General features: G+C 28.2%; 1 protein-coding gene across 3 annotated transcripts; it reads left to right on the top strand.

The window, feature by feature from the left end:
• Positions 1–372: 372 nt before the first annotated feature.
• Positions 373–18812, top strand: PRL-1 (PRL-1 phosphatase). 3 transcript variants are annotated; one of them, XM_035096008.1, is made up of 7 exons: positions 10575–10700; positions 10794–11024; positions 15176–15552; positions 15632–16166; positions 16234–16365; positions 16442–16608; positions 16794–18812. In XM_035096008.1, the coding sequence occupies exons 4-7, from the start codon at positions 16050–16052 to the stop codon at positions 16903–16905; spliced, it is 528 nt and encodes a 175-aa protein (XP_034951899.1). In that variant the 5' UTR covers positions 10575–10700; positions 10794–11024; positions 15176–15552; positions 15632–16049; the 3' UTR covers positions 16906–18812. The 3 variants fall into 3 exon arrangements, with proteins under 3 accessions (XP_034951898.1, XP_034951899.1, XP_034951897.1); XM_035096007.1 differs by lacking the exons at positions 10575–10700; positions 10794–11024 and adding an exon at positions 373–492; XM_035096006.1 differs by having other exon boundaries at positions 10603–11024.
• Positions 18813–19334: the final 522 nt, after the last annotated feature.

The following is a 19334-nucleotide window of genomic DNA, read 5'->3' as shown; positions in this document are numbered from 1 at the left end:
ATATTTAAATATTGGAATGACAAATCGCCTTATTACTGTTCTTTCTTTTATTGTTATCTTCAATATTGCAATTCGAACTAACAAAAATAAATGTTTATAAAAAGATAATTTATTTTCTTTATTTACTGTTTAGTAAATTTAATAGATTATTAGTTTAATAAGATATATTTCGATCTTGAAAATTTTAGTAATTATTTTTCGAATTTTTTATCTAGAGTTTCGTTTGTGTAGCTGCTGATTAAAAACTTTTAAAAACCATGAGTTTAAAACTACCCGCTTTTTAATTGTAGTATAATGGCGTTCTGTTAGAGAACGCTACGGGTTTTCCCCCACTACTTTTCAATATTCTCCGCCATTTCCATCAGTTGTCTACGGGCTTTTCTGGTGTTTGGGTGTACGTAAGTTGAGAAGTGCTATTACCATTTCGGAGTATCGTTTTTAGTAACGAACCCCCAAACGTGCCTGTCGTATTCAATGTGTATGGCGATTCAGGTGAGTTACAAATTCATTAATTAAGTCACATTGAATTATTATATAAAAATAGATTATTTTAAAAAGAATATTTCATGAAAAATTGCAATTTTCATGAATCTGGGAATTTGTGACTTGCGCGGTCAGACACTCTTCGAAACGCTTAAACAGAACAGGCTTTTACCGTAAAGATGTCGATGATATTTCATGTATTTTGTCAGGCAATATCGCGTTTTTTATTTTTATATCTGAATATTACGATCGATAGAAACTGCTCTGAAGTACATTTTTGTTATATACGTGACGTTTCACCGTTCTACTTAGCGACTAACATCCGGTGACCAGTCGATGCCGAGAGTCCAACCAGTAAGAGAAGACTTTCACGCCCGTAACATAGCTGTAGATGAAAACAGCTTCAAATTTTCATCGTTTTTATTATTCCAATCGTTTCTTAGTGGCCATAATCTTTGATTCGTCATTAGTTTCTCTCCATTTTGCCTCCTAATTTCATCATATTCTCATGTTGAATTTTTTATTCGAAACCAATTAATGAGTCATCGCACTGCAGTCACACGTGGAGTGTATAATTATGCCAAGCTCAAGCGTGTTTCCGGCTTTCTTTGTCGATAAAACATCTTTATTAAGCTCTCAAAGCTCAACTTTTGTTGCAAAAAAGTTTTTAAAAGATTCCTTTTATGGTTTTAGATGAAACATTTTCTAATATTGGAGCTATATTGAGATTAAGAAGGGGAGATTAAAAGTTTATAATTCAAATAAAATTAATACATAAATTATTCAACAGTTTAAAAAATAAATAAAAAACTATTCTTTTGAATGAAAAATAGAAAAGAATGTTTGCTTCTGTACATAAAAAACTAAAATGGCAGACTGCTTTGAAATGCTTGATTTCTTATACAAAGAAGAACAAAGCATGTCAAACTTGACAAATTTTATATTGAATCTCACAACCTACTTTTACTCCTTTGACTTAAATCCCTACCTCGTATATCATCTAACCTTGTCTGGAACTCGTCATATAATTATTATTATATTATAATACATAGATATATAATAAAATTAATAAATTCATCGATAGTAGAAACAAAGAATTAAAACTTTATTCAACACCTACAAGCTAATGTGCTTAACTTTAGCAGCTTAAAGTTGTATTTCATGTACTGTTATAAGACGAAAAAAGCAACACTCGGATATAAAGTTCTTTAACATCAAGTTAACATATTTATTATACCTAAGCTTTGAAAACGTAATTTCTCGAGAGAAGTGAAAAAGAAAGGAATTTTTCGAGTCAGTTCGAAAAGGCTATGGTACAAGGTCAGACAACTGACCTGCGATATCAGTCATATACAGTACATGATGCTCATTGACATCCAAATGACATTTTTGCTTTTTTTATCGAGCAAATATTAGGCAAACTTTTATACATTTATTTATTGCATTAAAAAGTCTTGTTATATAACGGCAGGAAATGTAAAAATGTTACGAGGTAATAGAGTATCAATCAGATAAAAACAAACCCACAGACTTGTATTACATATCTGTGTTAATGAAAAAAAAAAATTGTTTTCGTGTTATGTCAAGTACATAAATAAATATTATAATATATTAATAAAACTATAAACGAATTATTTCTAGGTATTTCAATTCCATAGAGATAAAAAGTTTGTCATTGAGCTACTTTTTTATTTGACTAGTGTTCCATTATTAATAGATATATGAATTGTGGTTTTGTTTAATTATTTATTTATCATTATTCATATTAATTATTGACAAAATTTACATGACAATTATTTATATGTTAGTAGTCGTTTAGTTAATTCTACATTGATGACTTCCATGAGTTATTTATAGCCCCTTAAGGTCTAGATAATTCATTTAAAAAAAAAAAAAAAAACATTTTATTTTAGTCTTGTCGCTGATAATTAGTCAGCATCCAAGTGATCGCGGTTAGAAATTATCACCTCTCGCCATTGCATTTCTATCTTCCTGATGATCACCACGTGTCAGTGTAGAATTACTGTCTATCAGAGTCACGGTACGCGGACAATTCAGCAGTTCGAATTGCTTTTGTGACGTGCGTAGGCTTGCTACAGACGTCATTCGTTATCCGACACTTAACGTCGGCGACTCGTATCTCCAAGTAATTGATAAACTTGAAATACATAAATATTTATCAACATTTGACGTTAGACTTTTATTAACACGCGTGTATTATTATCAAATTACTATCGTAATATCGTTACAGATGGAAATTTTATTTGGTAGCGTAAAGTAGGATGAATGCGGAATGGTGTTTGATGTGATACGTGCTTTTATTTGTAATGATAAACAAACATTGATAAGCTTTTACCGACATATCAGTTGACAGGACCACCATGGAGTTACTGTAATCTTTATTAGACAAAACATTGTTTTACATAGAGTGTTTAAATTCAATAACAAAAAGTATTTATAATGCTTTAAAGAAAAATGATTAATGTGAGAAAAAATTAAATTTATAATAAAAATCTAATAATATACCATTAATTATAGTTTAACTAAGTTACTGAAATGTTGTCGAAAAAATTATTTAATAGATTTCTAAAAAATTTCCACTTAAAAGTTTAAGGGAAAAGAAAAATATATTTTAAAGCAATTAATGAATGATAAAAACTTCTTCAAGAATTAAATTTTTTTCTTTATTAAATGTACAATGCAAATTTTTTATTTAAAAGTTTTTTAAAACGTAAAAAAATCACTATTAATTGTTGAATATTATATCACTTCAATTGTACAACAACAATAAAATCATCATTTTTTATGTTAAAAAAAAATTTATTTTAAAAACCAACTCTTTATTGATCATAACAAAGGATGCAAGACTTCATTGTTTACAAAAATTTATTCAAAAAGAAAAAAAAATCATATTAAAGCAGAGTTGAGTAACCTCTCTTTTGAGGCCCTTAAATTCGATGTAGACAAAAGTAGGGATAAAAAAAAATTAGCAGATGATTTTACTGATGAAACCCGCAGGTTTGGAGTAGAGCTCGCCTTCCTTTTATTTAATGCCGAAGTCGTCGACCCTGGTCCAGGTTTAAACCTGCCCCCTTAGAAATGTGAATATCCCACTGTCTAGACAGTGCGCACCTAAAGGACGCCAGGGACGATTGACCAGGGTGATCGTCCCTCCATTCTTTGTTTCTTTTTTATTCCCATTTTATTCACCCCGCACGACTGGACCCTCCAACCGGTTTGGAGTTCTTCGACTCCACACTCACGTCGGCCTCGCGCCAGCACCCGAAATAAAAGCAAACTCCATGGCAATCATTCCAACCACACTAATACTAGGCAAACATACAAGCTAAGAAAATACATTGATATTTTATCTTACATTATACAGATATAAATTTGTTATCAAGTATTGGAAAATTAAATATTTGAACAATTATTACATAGTTCAATAACAAACATTTATTCATTTCCTCAAAAGTATTATGCAAAATAAATAATTGCGTCTTCTTAAATCTTGAGAACGAAGAGACCACTTGATAATTAGCATTAGAAAGCATTCTGTACACTAACTAGTATTAATAAGACAAACTCAACTGTCTCCGGTATTCCTCTGTATTTCCGTTTGTTGGTTTCCTCTAATCAAACCGCAATTATTCCCATTTCAGATTTCAATCATGTCCAAGAGGATTAATAAGATTGTTGTTGTTCAGTACGTTTGATTTAATTGTCTGATATAATCAATACTTTTATTTTTAAATCGTGAAATATTACAAAGTGGATAACATCATTAAGAACATTTTTAATTACTTTTTTTCTTTTATAGGCTTTCATTATTTCAGCTTCATTGAAAAATTAATGATATTTTTAATTATATTTTATACTTATAAATAAGTGGATTTATTATTCGTATAATTTTATTCAAATTTAATAATCAATTAATTAAATAATTTGAATATTTGATTAATTGCATAATTTTTATCTTTGTCATTTTATTGCATTCTTTAGTATGTGCGTATTTCACATATTTTCCAGTCCTATATCTACTCTATTAATTTAAAATACCAATCAAATACCTAATAATCGTTTTTAATTGTTAATATGTTATTTAAGTTGATTTAATTGTGGAATATAAGTATCATTATTATTAGTAGATTATGGTTTAAGTTTGTAAAATATAAATAACATGTAATATATTTTTCAAAGACTGTTGGATTCTTGATTTATTCAAACATTAATTCAACTACAACTTAAGTGTTTAGTCAATGCTAGAACTTTTCAGTCTGTGGAGCAGAGCTTCACCGTTCAAGTTCAAAATTTAGTCTAAGGGTTTTTGCAAAAGGTGCCTATTTATATTGGTGTTCGGACCATGGTGAGACTCGACACGTTACAATAAGATAAGCCTTTGAGAAAGTTTTGGGACTGTTAAGTGTTTTGAAAAAACTCTTCCTGTAATAAAATAATTTACGAAAAAGGGTCTTTAAAATCAATTTTCGGGAATCATAAACTTAATGCAGTAACGAGCATTTTAAGGGTGTAGTTTTTGTTATAAAAGAGAAAGTTTAACTAATATAAAAAATTCGTTACTAGGCTCGAGTATACAACAAGACTTATTTGTGTTATTTGAAAACTTAATTTGTTTATAGACAATTTATTTATTTAAAAAAAACCACGAAATTTTTTTTATAAATAATAAATAATATCATGAACATACAAGTAAAGTAATATTTTGATAATTTAAGAAGATTAAAAATAACTTTTATATGATGTAACATCATCAGTCGATTACATTTCTGGTTTCAATTTTTCATGTTCATGATCATTTATTTTGAAATGTTTCTTGTCTGTTATGTTAACTCGGTATAAAGGTTATTTTAACAGTCGAATTATTTTAGGTTTGAGATAATGTTTACTCATTGCAATCGATTGGATGTAATGGTGTGTATTGAAGTTAAGAATATTATAGCAAATACAATTGAGATTTTTTTTGGCATTACACAGATTTTGTTATCCATGTGCAATTCAAAGTAAGAATGAGTCGTTGAAAATTGTAATAAAGAGATGGATAATATTTTTTCGATACATAAAATTTTATTGTGTCTGGCGCGATATCCTCGACGTCGAGTGGGTGGCAGGTTCGATGCAGGAGAGATACCCGACGCAGCCAGACGGGGTCGCTGTCCGATGTCACTGACCTTGGCTAACGATCGGCGGCGTCTGAAAGGCTCGAGGGCACTTTCTACGAATCTTTTACCATCATAAGCTCAAGGATCATTGGAGATGAAAATTGAAAAAAAAAAAAAATTGCCTTCTTTTTCAGCACGCTACGTCTGTAGACGTAATTCTTTCTCGTGAACTGGCGCAATGCACTTTCTTTTTGTTTCAAACTCAGACCTTGACGAACAAAGAGAAATTTTTAGTCTCTTCATCATGAAAAGTGAATTAATGAGCGAAAAAAAAAAACCATTTCCAAGTGACCTGCAAAACCTTGTCCGCCATTTTGAGAATCGTTATCATCTACCGTATGGCTCAACCCACTGACCCGGATGAGATATCGATTTTCCAAGGGTGTCCGACGTCCCTCTCTCACTTCTTCTTCTTGTAGATTACTCGTGTATGACCCTGATGAAATAACAATACATCTTGCGTCTCATCGTCATCATTATACGTACAAGTTAATTCTCAAGTGGCTTGTATGTGCTTCCTTTGACTCAAGTACTTCCGTTAAAATTCCCCAAGCATTTTAGTTATCTAAAATCGTACTTGAATAAATTACAACTTGTTTAACTACAAACTCTTTTCATTAGATTTAGTTTTACAATATGGAGTTACATAGTAACATGTCTCGACATTTGGTGACGGGTCAGCGTCCCCTTTGAGCACGCGCTTTAACTTCTCTCAATTTGTTATTTGATGTACGTTATGACGTCAGTAGAGAAGAAGTGATTATTTATTTTATTTCCGCTTTTCATGACGTCATGAACATTGTTCAAGTTTTCCCATTACAACCTACGTCAGTTTCTACATCCAGTTGAATGATATTTGATAAACAAATATCAGCGGGGGTGGATTTGTCAATTATTTGCTGTAGATGACATTTTTATGAAAGCTTATTATTATGATTCTTTCTTCCAGTTCCTGAAAAATATAATATACATAATTTTATATTCTATTATTATGTTATGTCATTTTTGCTTTCTTATTGAGTTATGGAGTGCACATTTCTATATAGAAACTTTCAACGCGTGTGAGGTCAATTTGAACTAATGCTATTTTTAAACTGATAAATTCTAGAATTTTGCATTATTGTGAAATTCATAAAAAAATATATCTTTTCAACTTGATTCAAATCTTGAATTTTATGAGAGATGTTGGAAAACCTAATGATTTACCAATATGAACAATAGAATTATTAAAACAAAGCTATTATTAATACAAAAAGTAACTTTATGACTTTTTCAAAGAAATGCAATAAAACTACGGTCAAGGACTTAACGCCCAAATTTCCCAACTTTCCACGTTGGAACCTTTGCCCTACCATCCACCATAGTAAATAAATAAAACTACGGTGACTGACTTAACGCCCAAATTTCCTAACTTTCCACGTTGGAACCTTTGTCCTACCATCAACCATAGTACCTAATGCACACCATGCACTAATATAAATATGATCATCATTCTTCACTAGTTAGATCAGTTACAATTCTTCCTTCGACAAGTCTATACTAAATCTCTGTTAAAAATTATCTTCCTTTAAATCTATGTCCAATATTAAATAACGAATAATATTAGTTAGAATACAATTGTTTTGTAAATTGAAAATTACTTAAATAAATCTCGTTGGAATACAACAGAGACTATTAACTAATTTTTCAGTGCCAATCGGGTTACTGACGGAATTGGTGGTTCAATTGTCACTGAAAATCAGTTTAATAGTCATTGATAAAATTTAAAAGATGCATGAATTTAAGCGAAAAATATCGCTCATTGATCTCTTAAGTATCATATGAAGTAAAGGTGGATACTTGTGAACACTAAAAGGTCACTTCAGGTGAATAACTGAAAAATCCATTCAGTGTATAGTATCCGAAAAAAATTTGGTTCGATAATAAAACCAAAACAAAATGCATCTCAAAGAAGATGACAAAGAGAAAGTATTTAAATTAAGCAATCTCCTTGTGTGTTGTTATTTAACAACATCAACCACGACAAGATGGTTTAAGAGATTCTTTGAAGTTTGTTAGAGCAGTTAATTGGTTGCTCTGACGATGGAAACGACCTTAGAGATAACCAACTACTATATGGCTAAGATTGAAACACCTAACATTATAAACTTCTTTTAGTTACAGCGTTAGTGACGTTTGTCATTCATTAAAAATACAAGGCCATCACATGATGTGTTCATGATGCTACACTAATCTGCTTTTTTCTATTATTATTATTATTATTATTATTATTACTATTATCATGGTGATTATTTTTAATATTGATAAAAACAGTAGCAGAACCATCTGGTCACATTTGTAGTTGGTATTCAATAATGAAATTGAAACTTGATATTTTTTTTGCTGAAAGACACCAAATGATTTGAAGATTATCTTTTGATAAAACATTTGACGTAAATGACTTTTGCAATATGTCTAATACTCCTATTTGTGAGTACATTTTTTTATTCCATACAGTAATCTAAAAATTTATCAGAGGAAATAAACAATTTTAAAATAAAAAAAATCTTTATCAACATAACAGTGAATAATTAATCACTTCAAATGATTACATGATAATCAATTATGTAAAATATTTATTTTATTAAATTATTATAAATTTAAATAAATTTTCAATATTTTTCTAAATAACAATTCCAAATTGAATTTTTCATCAATTAAAATAAATACAGATATTATGTGCAAAATAACAATCGTTGATTAAATAATAATTCTATTCAATTATTTATTATGACATATATGCTATAATATATTTTGAAAATATTTTTTTTTGTTTTCAAAAAAGTATTTATGTTTCAAATAATTAATTCATTTTAATTGTAATTAAAAAAATATGTATTATTAAATAAGTAATTAAATTTTTATTCACATTTTTAAATTATCATAAAAAAAATAATAAATGTAAAAAAAAAGAAAAATTCTTGCGTATGCATCTTACGTACTTGTTATGCAATATTTATTCTTTGACATTGAAGACATTGAAAATTGTTTAATCTGTTGTAATGTTTAATATTAAAATTGGAGTTCAAGTGTAATTACAGTTTATAAATGAAAAAAAAAGGAAATAACGATGGAAACATCGAGACACATTACCTTGAGGAATCATCCAACTGACTTCAAACAACAAAATCTCTAGGATTAGACTAGTTATTGATCAGTTAGTAGAGTTATTATAGAGTTATTTATATACATTGGATATAGAGGATGATACAGTGAGACTAGTTCTTCATAATAATAAACTAGTAATGTAAATGTAAATTTATAAATTATAACGTTGTATCATATCATTTAATCAAATAAAATAAATTATATAGTCCCATTATTAAGTATTTCATTGAATCTAGTTATGATCCTTAACGAAAGTTCAAATAAAAAGTATAAAGAGAAATAAATTGAGGTCACAACTCACTTTCTTCGCCATAAACTGCAGCTATGACGTACTTCAGAAGTCCAGTTAATCAACGAATTCATTTCATGCGACTCAGTTTTTATTTTTTTTTCGATTAAACGATTGATGAAAATAAATTTGAACTTCGTATCGAGTAAACATCAAATTATTGATAAATTAAAGTGACTATAAGTCGAGAGAATGACTTCAAAATTTAAGTTTATAAAAAAACAACGTAGTATTTCGTCCATAACTTTTTCTATTGATTTTTAAATAATCATATATTCAAGGAGAATTCTCTGGCATTGTGATTTATATCTAAACAAACAAATTATCTACGTCGAATATGAACAACAGTTGTTAGTAAATATTTTCAAATATATATTATATATATTTTTTTATAATTTAAATTTTATTTAAAAAACTTTTTATGGACTCTTTTTTCTACTTGTTAAAAATGAATATTCAACAGAAATCAGTTTTCTTATTTACTTTACTTAATTTTTTAATTAAATATTAACTTTTTGAATAATATCAAAAAAAAAGATTTTCTTTAAATCAGTTAAAATATTTAATAAAGTTTTATGTAATGGAATTGATTCAATTACTTGTATAAAAAAATTAAAAATATACTTTTACTCAAAAATATTTAAAATTTAACGCTAAAATGGTTAATAGTTTCATTTATTTTCTTATAAAAAAGTAAATGCTTGTAATTGTAATAAAATTTAAATTTTCTAAATAATCGAAAAAATTGATACCAAATTTTTTATGAATAAACATATAAATAATCCTTTTTTACTATTTCATATATCACTATTTTTAACATGAAAATCTTAGAAAAGTCTTGATAAAATTAACAAAATTTCAATTTAAACTTTTGATAGGAAAAGATTATTTTGTGAAAGGTGCAAAAAAAAGAAAAAATAAAAATAACTCTCTTCTCAGTTAACTGAAGATGAAAATGTGTATGCCAGTTTAACCGACTAACCCGACCTAGAAAGCTCATTTGGTACAGACTACATTCACTAGCACACAATTTTATCGAACTTGCATGCTCTACATGAGCTTTCATGTCTCATCAGCTCGACTCTTGAGAAACTTCTGAAAACTATATGCAATTGTCTCCACAATATTCACCTTAATTAATTACTATTCTCCATTACCGACAACGATAACTTAATTACGACATACACTTTTCATAATTGAAATGTCTTCTAGAAAGAAAAATTCTTTTTTCAACATTAGAAACGTAAGCAACATTTTCTGTATATTCAAACCAATTTAATTCTATAGTCTCTTAGAAATCTGGGAAAAATATACAAAAGCAAAAAAAGGGGAATCTGATGGAAATGACGTCATGAGCGTCTCCCACTCTTGGATTGGTTAGCATTGGTATGAAAAGTGCGCGGGGTGCTGAATAAAGAAGTGAACCCCACGCGTCTCAAATAAATTTTAGAGAGAGGGAAAAACTGTCTCGCTGATTCTGTTCAACAAGCCGGTCTACTCAGCGACGTGCTATTTTCATCAGTCTCTACTGCTGGCCCAGATTCGTAGCGACCGTCAAACAGTGTGTTCGTTGCAAACTTTTTGTCTGCTACGTGCTTATAGTTGAGTTGTTTTATAACTTGAGAAATGTACTCTCGTATATATCTAAAAGTTTAATCGTTCTTTTGTCTACTATTTTAATATTAACATTTTAGAGCGATAAATAAATCTACAAGCGTGGCTTTTCATTTACATGTCAATGTCTGTTGAGAAACATTACTAAGCAAGAGTTCTATCCTTGAAGAAATCATTTTGTTACTGAAGTGTTGGTTTTCATGTAAGATGTGACTGTTTGGTGACTTGTGATAATCCTACCCGTGTTTTTATGAATAATATAATTCATTGCGGGAGGGTTTTACATTGATTGGAACATTTATGATAATAAGGTAATAATATTTATCAACCTGAATTTATTTGCTTCTAATTTGTGGTTATTAGATCAGTTTTAAATGATTATCAGTAAAGTTTTCTGTAAGGTGCTTTGACAAGGAATCATTAAGATAATAGGAAATAATTAAAGTTGGTAAACAGATGATGCATTTCTAGAATCAATAGATTGAAGTTAAGAATTTTATTGGACTATTTTTAGTGATTATATGTACGTAAAGGAATCTTCCAAGATGAATCATTAATACATTTAATAAAAAATCATACGTGATAAGGAGAAAATAATGGGGTTAGCTTATAATCAGTATTCGAGTGAATGTTCTTGTGAACCAGCTGATGAAACAATCTGACTTCACTGGAAATTTCTGAATTTTTTTTTAAATTAATTTTATTTCTATGAATGAGGAGATTACTTAATCATTCATTATTATGAATAGTCATCCATCTGAAAATTTTTGGAAATTAAACGATCGATTTTGAACCCCAAAGATTTGTATGTGATTGAGAGGTTTTTACAACCGATGAAGGTTAAACTAAAAATAATTTTCAAGTAGAATTTCGTCATCATTACGTTTGTAGAATATTCTCGATCTCTTTTTTATTCTTCATTGAAGTGACAATCAAACAACCTGTTACACTTGTATTGAACTTGTTGATAATATTTTATATTTATCAACATTTGTGGTTTTTTTTTTAATTGTCTATGTTATTTCTTTTATTTCATTAACAAAAACAAAATATAAAAATTTACCGGCTTTTAAACATATTTGATTGTATTTTTATGTCTTGTTGATGTTTTGTTACAAACGGAAGCGGAAAAGACTTGATGCAAATATTTTTAAACGTCCTCGCTCATATTTCAAGCTTCAGTGATCAAGCAGTTGATGGAAAAAAGAGAGACAATCGATTTTAACTATTTTTTAAATAAATTATAACAAGCCATTCTTCATTGTCTTATAAGTAACTAGTATAATCTTACTATAAAAAACGAAAGAAAGCTGATTAATTTGATGACGTAAAAAAATTTACAATGATGCCTAACAATTATTTCCTTCTATATTTAATCAATTATTTATTGCCTATTATTTGGTCGATCGTTGATACTAATTGGATGCTTTGAGATACTTCTCGTGTTTCGAAAATACTTCTTTTAAATTTATTTCATGTTTGACCAGATCTAGTTGCGCATATCTTTTATTGTTGGTACGTAATGCTGATGTTTATACTAGGATCTCTAAACATATTACCCACTATAAACCATGCCTTAATGATAAACTAATATTTTACTACAGCTTTGCGTGAATTTATGACACCTGTTGACTATTAAATTTTTCTTCCACTACACCACAAACCAGTTCTCACTAATGACATCTTCAAAAGAGGGCCAATAAAACGCATATAAATTCTTTAATCTACTTCATTGAAATTTTTTATTCAACTATCTCAATGAACTTTCATGGATTTTTACCACCAAATAAGTACTTGAGAGTCTATTGCTTTGCGTAATATTTTTTTTTACTGCGCATTTTCGCAAACGTATTGGAGATCAGCTGACTTGAACTCGTGGCCATGTCTGACTGCCAATATCGTCAAATTGCATGCGGCTATTCCGAAATATTTCTCAATAGTAGATTTCGTCTTATGATTTATTATTGTGAGAGATGGAACAGTTGCATTAGGGAGATCTATTTTTGTATTGCTCGCATGCTAATGTCACCCTTGAGATCAAGGCCTACCGGAAAAGAAAATATTGCGCACACATGCAAATTAGGAAAAATATATTTTACTTGTAACCTTCGTGTTCAATGTAATTATTTGAACGAAATGGTTCATTTTATATGCACTATTATTTTGTCTTAAACTTTTGTCTTGATTTTTGACAACTATCAGAGATTGCTGTACTTGCGATGAAATTTATACTGCAGTTCTCAACAAAGACAACAGTATGTAGAACTGTACAATAAATAGTTTAGAATAAAATTGATCGCATTTTAATTAAATTGTGTATACTAAATGTAATCGCATGTAGTAAGTAGTACTCATTTGATATTGAGTATTTGCTAGATAATTTGCTAGAAATTACATGCTCCAAAAGGTTATAGGTATTAACATTTCAGTATCATTCTATTATTGCTGACATGATTTAGAATTTTAGTTACAGGCAACATGAAATATAGAATTAGAGATGAGTTAAACGAATTTAAAAGGTTTGATGATGCAGCAATATTTTTGAAGTAATAGGACCAAAAGATGTGATTTATTTGTGTTAATGAAAAAAATAATCAATTACTAATTTGATTTGATTAATTACAATGATATAATATAATGTAGAATAATCAATAGAACAAAGTTATTAATGGAATAAAACTAAATTGAATTTTTGTTAATTTGATAAAATTTAATTGTTCTTATGAGTATTATATAATTGAAATAGAAAATAATAATGAATATACATTTATTCATTATTCATATTTTATGACATTAAAAAATTCTATAAATAATTTTAAAGTTTTATTGATGAGAATTTTTCAAATAGACTTTTTATGTACCGGATATTTGAGTACTGTATTTTTAATTCATTAAAAGTGTTTAAACTAAAAATACTACAAAAATGGATGAAATTAAAAGTCAATCAACCTCTTGAATGTGATAAAAATAATTGATTACTAACAGCTGGAGTACTGAATAATCAAATTGTTTGCAATTATCTTGAAACAAAAGAAGTGATTGTGTTATTATCAATATGATCTTGAAGAAGTCAAATAAATTTTTTGCTTCTCTGGATGCCTTTTATTAACTTTTTTCAAAATATTTTATTGAATATATTGGTAATTTCAATAGTTCTTTATTCAGAATTATAATTTTTATATCGATTTTTATTTACATGACAAATTAAATAATTTTTTTATTTCTTCATAATATTGCTACGTTTAGAGTAAGATTTTTTATTGATTACTTTTATACATGATAAAAATTCGATTATAATAATATTATGATGTGTATCAGTACTTCATAGATTTTATCAATCTATATAATGGATTACTTAAAAAAATTTTTTAAAGTTTAGAATGTTTTTTTAAAAATAATTCTTGTTTGACATCTATTTTTTTTAATATAAATATATTTTTATAGTAGTTTTCTTAATATAATATTCAGTTCTCTAGAAAAAAAAATTGAAAAAACATTTCTGGCATTTCGGAGAAAATGTTATTTTATAAAAATGAATAATAACAAACAACAAAAATAATTAAACTTGTTTTAATCATGACGATTTGATTCCAGGTAAAAATTTTTTAAAGATTAAAATTTTTTTCTCTTCATAAAATGATGATATTTTATTTAAAATAAAATTTTACTGTAATCAAATAACTCTTTATAAAAAAAAATTTTTTTTCGAATTTTTATTCATATTTATTTTATAATTCACTTTATAGAATCAAACAGTCATTCTTTCTCTGACGTTTACTGTTGCTTTCGTAATAGCTAGTAAGTTAATGGATTAATGTTAGTTTAGTAAAATTAATTACTAGCAAATTTACTAACAATAGTAACTGAGAATGTTGACCTAGACATTCTCACATCAAAGTAGTGTAGTACGTTATGAAAGTACGAGCCAAAAGTCTCGCCTTTGAGAGATTTCAGTAGAGAGGAAACTCCTTAAATTTACTCAGAGGCTAAACTTGTTGTTTTACTTGGCAAAGTTACAAAGAAATATATTTTGTGTGTTCAAATCTTTCTCGAATTTATCAGTATAATGTGGGTGTTCAGTATCTATCATGTATGATATTTATATACTTGAACCTTAGAATCGTACACAATCCTCAGAATCGTACAAATAAGATAAATAATTAAAGATCCCGAAATATATGGGAAATTTGTCAAAAATTTTAGTTGATGCCAGTGTTGAATGCTTTGTTTGACGAATTACGATTGCTTTCATGATTTAAACTTTTCTATAAATACATTGCAAATTACTTTGAATGTCAAAACAACCTCTACATCCTTATATATTAAACAATGCTTTATTCAAAATAGCAAAATAAAAATACATAAATATTTAGCGGCACAAAACCATTTATTACGTTCACAACCTTTGTACAAAAACATTCTGAATGTTAATAAAATCATAAAACGATTCTTTTGATTGCAGTTTCCTGGTGAGTGCATCCTCACATACATGGAGTTTCAGCTGGATAGCGCGGAATACTGCCAGGCTCAACACAAATAGAGAGACACGTTCTGCACATCCCAACACTGACTAGATACTTTTTAAGACGAAGGAAAGAGAGAACGAAAGAGAAAGAGCAAGAGAGAGAAAGAAAGAGCGTGAGAGCAAGAAAGACCACGAAAAAGAAGGAGATTAAATTACAGTTAAAGTATTTAGACCACTACCAGAGAGCCTGAAATCATCTGCTAGTCATCACGCAACATAGAAAAAATTTATTAGAAGAAAATTTTAATTGATCTTGTATGAAGACATCGTAGTAGCTGTGTGTGCCTCGTTCAGAAGCACCCAGTGCCAAATAGGTATGATTCTATATTTCAATTATAATTATAAAAGATTATTTATATTCATTTTATAAATGACATTCATTTTTTATTGCAGATAATCTTCCGAATAGTGCATATCACCGTCTAATGTAACGTAGTCCTCAAACTTAAGCGAATTTCGCACCCAGAAAAACCCTTCCCGAGGTCTACATGTAAGAACCCATCGTTCTGTCCTCTGTATAAAAAAATAATTCAAATTGGTTAGTTAATTGAAAACAAAAAGAAAAAAGCAACATAAGACTGAGATCTATGGGCTAAATTGTCAAATCCAGCCACTTGCTAAACACAGTGCAGTTTTTATTCGTGATATTGAGTTTATTGAAAGATAATAATAGTAATAATTAGAAGAAAGGGAGTGACCTCGCTGAATTTTATTGATTTTAAATAATATTCAGGAATATTAATTTATTTAACTCTTTTTTGCTTAGTTGTAAAGCAAAAAATTATTTAAAACCTGTGTTGTTGAAAAGGAAATGAGCAACATGAGGGTTAAAGATATCAGGCCAGCTCCCGCTGAAATTGAATACAAAAATATGAAATTCCTCATTACTGATCGGCCCAATGATCAGACTATTCACACCTTCATCCAAGTAAGTTTATAAAACTTTTATTGTTTTATTTATATAAAGGATATTGAGATTCTATAATCTATTTTAGGAATTGAAAAAGCACAATGTAAAGGAGGTAGTGAGGGTCTGTGAACCAACGTACAAAGTTGAGGAGCTTAAATCAGAGGGAATTAATGTTCTTGATTTAGTTTTTGATGATGGAACATTTCCTCCTAATGAGGTATGTGTTTGTTTCATTATTTTTTGATGAAATTTTTGGCCCAGTTTAATTATATAAAAATATTTCTTTTTTTCAGGTGGTTGACGAATGGTTTGAATTATTAAAGAATCGATTCCGAGAGACGCCCGAAGCCTGTGTAGCGGTACACTGTGTTGCTGGACTCGGCAGGGCGCCTGTACTAGTCGCACTAGCGCTCATTGAGCTTGGACTGAAGTACGAAGATGCGGTTGCATTAATTAGAGAGTCAGTATTATCTGATATTTATTAATTGATAGATTGACACTAGACAATTAGTACTCTATTAATCCGATCATAAGACAATTGATTTAAATTATCATTGATGATGCACTTTTTGTCTATTGTCAAGTTTGAGAATTGATAAATAATTATTCTAAATATTAATTTTCTTATGTGTATTTAATTAACAGGAAGAGACGAGGCGCTATAAATGCCAAGCAATTAGCGTATTTGGAAAAATATCGTCCAAAATCTCGACTTAAACTCAAAAATGGACAAAAAAACTCGTGCTGTGTCCAGTAGATGAAACTGTTCTTTCAAAGCAACTAAAGTAATTGATAATGATTGGTATATCTAATTTTATAGGATTGCACTCCTGTGACGAGAAGAGAAGTGACGTATTGTACCGTTTATATTCTAAAAAGGCCTATCAGTGGAAATGCAACACGAGAGTAACTGCCTATAGTTATATTATAAATTTTATAAATTCATTTTTATGATCTTGATCAATACATCCAAGTCAAATTTTTATGACTGAATATTAATGTAACCTTTCTGGATTTTATTGAATATTTTATTTTGATATTAATCCTATATCTAAAACAAACAAAATGAAAAATTATTTTCGTGGATTCCCTTTATGGTTTGAATGAACATGGAAATTATCGAACAATATTATTAATAATTAATTAATGATTGTGTAATGTTTAAATCAATTATAACATTGAGAAATAATTGAATCATTGACAAAGAGTATTGAATTATTTGAATGAGATTACAGTGACGAAAGAAAGAAATGATTTTATGTATATATATCATATGTATTGAATTATTATGGCAGTAAATATCGCCATGATGGTAAAAAATCTATTATTATTATTATTGCTTGGACAATAACTCTTTTATCATGAAGATTAAGTCAACTTCCACATGATCTCTAAGAAAAAAATTTTATTCACCATATCTACAGCTCTTGCTGAATAACTTCTGATCTTGAGCTCATTATTTGCTGTTTTAATTGTGCAATTAATCACCAAACATCACAAATATTTTAATAATATATGTTAAATAGCATGTAGGTACATAAAAAAAGACAAATAGGAAAATAAATAAATTCTCAGGAGTATCACAACCATTAAACAATTATTTTTTCTTGGGTGGAAGAAGATTATTATCGCATAAAATATTACATCAAGTTGCATTTCCAGTGGCATGCCGTCGATGTTGTTTAAAACTATTATTGGATCTGGATTCTACTTTAACTTGATCAATGAGTGTGAGAGAAAAAGATTATTCATTCATTGTAGAATAATTATTGACATAGAGAATAATTTTATTGAAAATTTTTGTCTCAAAAAAAAAAGATGAATAAATTTCACATTAAATGATTATTGATCAAATGTAATGATATTTTTAAGTTGAATTTCTATTTTGCTTATTATATTTTGTACTATTTTGTTTTTGATAAAAAATTATTTATATAAATAATTCAACTATATAAATATAACGATAGTAGTAAAGTGGAATGAATACTGAGTTGATAATTTTTATTTAAATTTTCAATAAAATTATCAATTTTTTAGATAATTTTTTCTCTCAGTGTAGTTAAATTGTGTTATAAAAGCGAGGTAATTCACTTCAGAATTAAAACATATATCACTTTAATCGTAGCTCAATGGCAATTTTATAAAAATTGAAAAAATATAAAATCATCTGATCCCTGTTCGATAAATTTTGCAAGCCATGACTGCACTTTTTTCACAAAATAAGAAATACATTAATCGGCTGGCAAATTTTGTAAAATTGTCAGTGACGCTGTGCGCCACGATAAACTGTGTTCAAAAAAAAATAAATAAATAAAAAACTAGAAAATTCACTCGTCAAATAATTAATAACGAAATTAAATCTTTAGACCATTCAATTAGTCTGATGATCTAACGTGAATGTATATTTTTGCACATGATAATTGTATAATGCTTTTCACCTAGTCATTTTATTCACTCAATCATTGTTTGAAAGTCACTCTGGCTAACCGTCCGTTTATTTTATGGTACAATTAATTTTATTGGCGTCGGAGGAAACTTTCGAACAATTTTAACTGAGATTCACCATTGTGGAGTGCTATGTACAATATTTAATATATCCATTCCAATTGTACATGATTAATTAATGTAAATTATATTTTATATACGATATACTTGAAGAAAAAATTAATTTTTCTGAGTTCTAAATCAATTCTACACCAAATTATTCCTTGAAATATTTCTACCATGAAAATGAACAATTAATTTTAAATTTAATAAAATAGAACCATAATAGTAACTACAATTGATATAAAAGAACGAATAGAATTTATTTGAATTGGGAAAAAATAATTTTTTTTTATAATTTCAAAAATATTGTTATACATAATTACATTCACTACGATCACAGATGAAAGAATGAATTGATAACTGGTACATACACACCTTTTTTTGTAAAATGTCAAAGAACTGCAATATTTTTTATCAGAGGATGGGACTATGGACGTTCGTAAACGAAAAATCATACTGAACCTTAGCTTAATATTTCAATAATAATAATGATAAAATAATAATAAGAATAACATTAATATTAATTATAAATAATCATAACAATAATAATTGTAATCTATCGTCTCTTCAATTCCTAAGTTCAATTGTATTGCCAATTATTGTATACAACAAATTACTTTCATTTATCTCTTTCGCTTC

The sequence above is a fragment of the Chelonus insularis genome, unplaced genomic scaffold (assembly GCF_013357705.1).
Source record: "Chelonus insularis isolate UGA/USDA-ARS -01 unplaced genomic scaffold, ASM1335770v1 contig_135_pilon, whole genome shotgun sequence".
NCBI lineage: Eukaryota > Metazoa > Arthropoda > Insecta > Hymenoptera > Braconidae > Chelonus > Chelonus insularis.
This window is presented reverse-complemented; position numbering and strand designations above follow the sequence as displayed.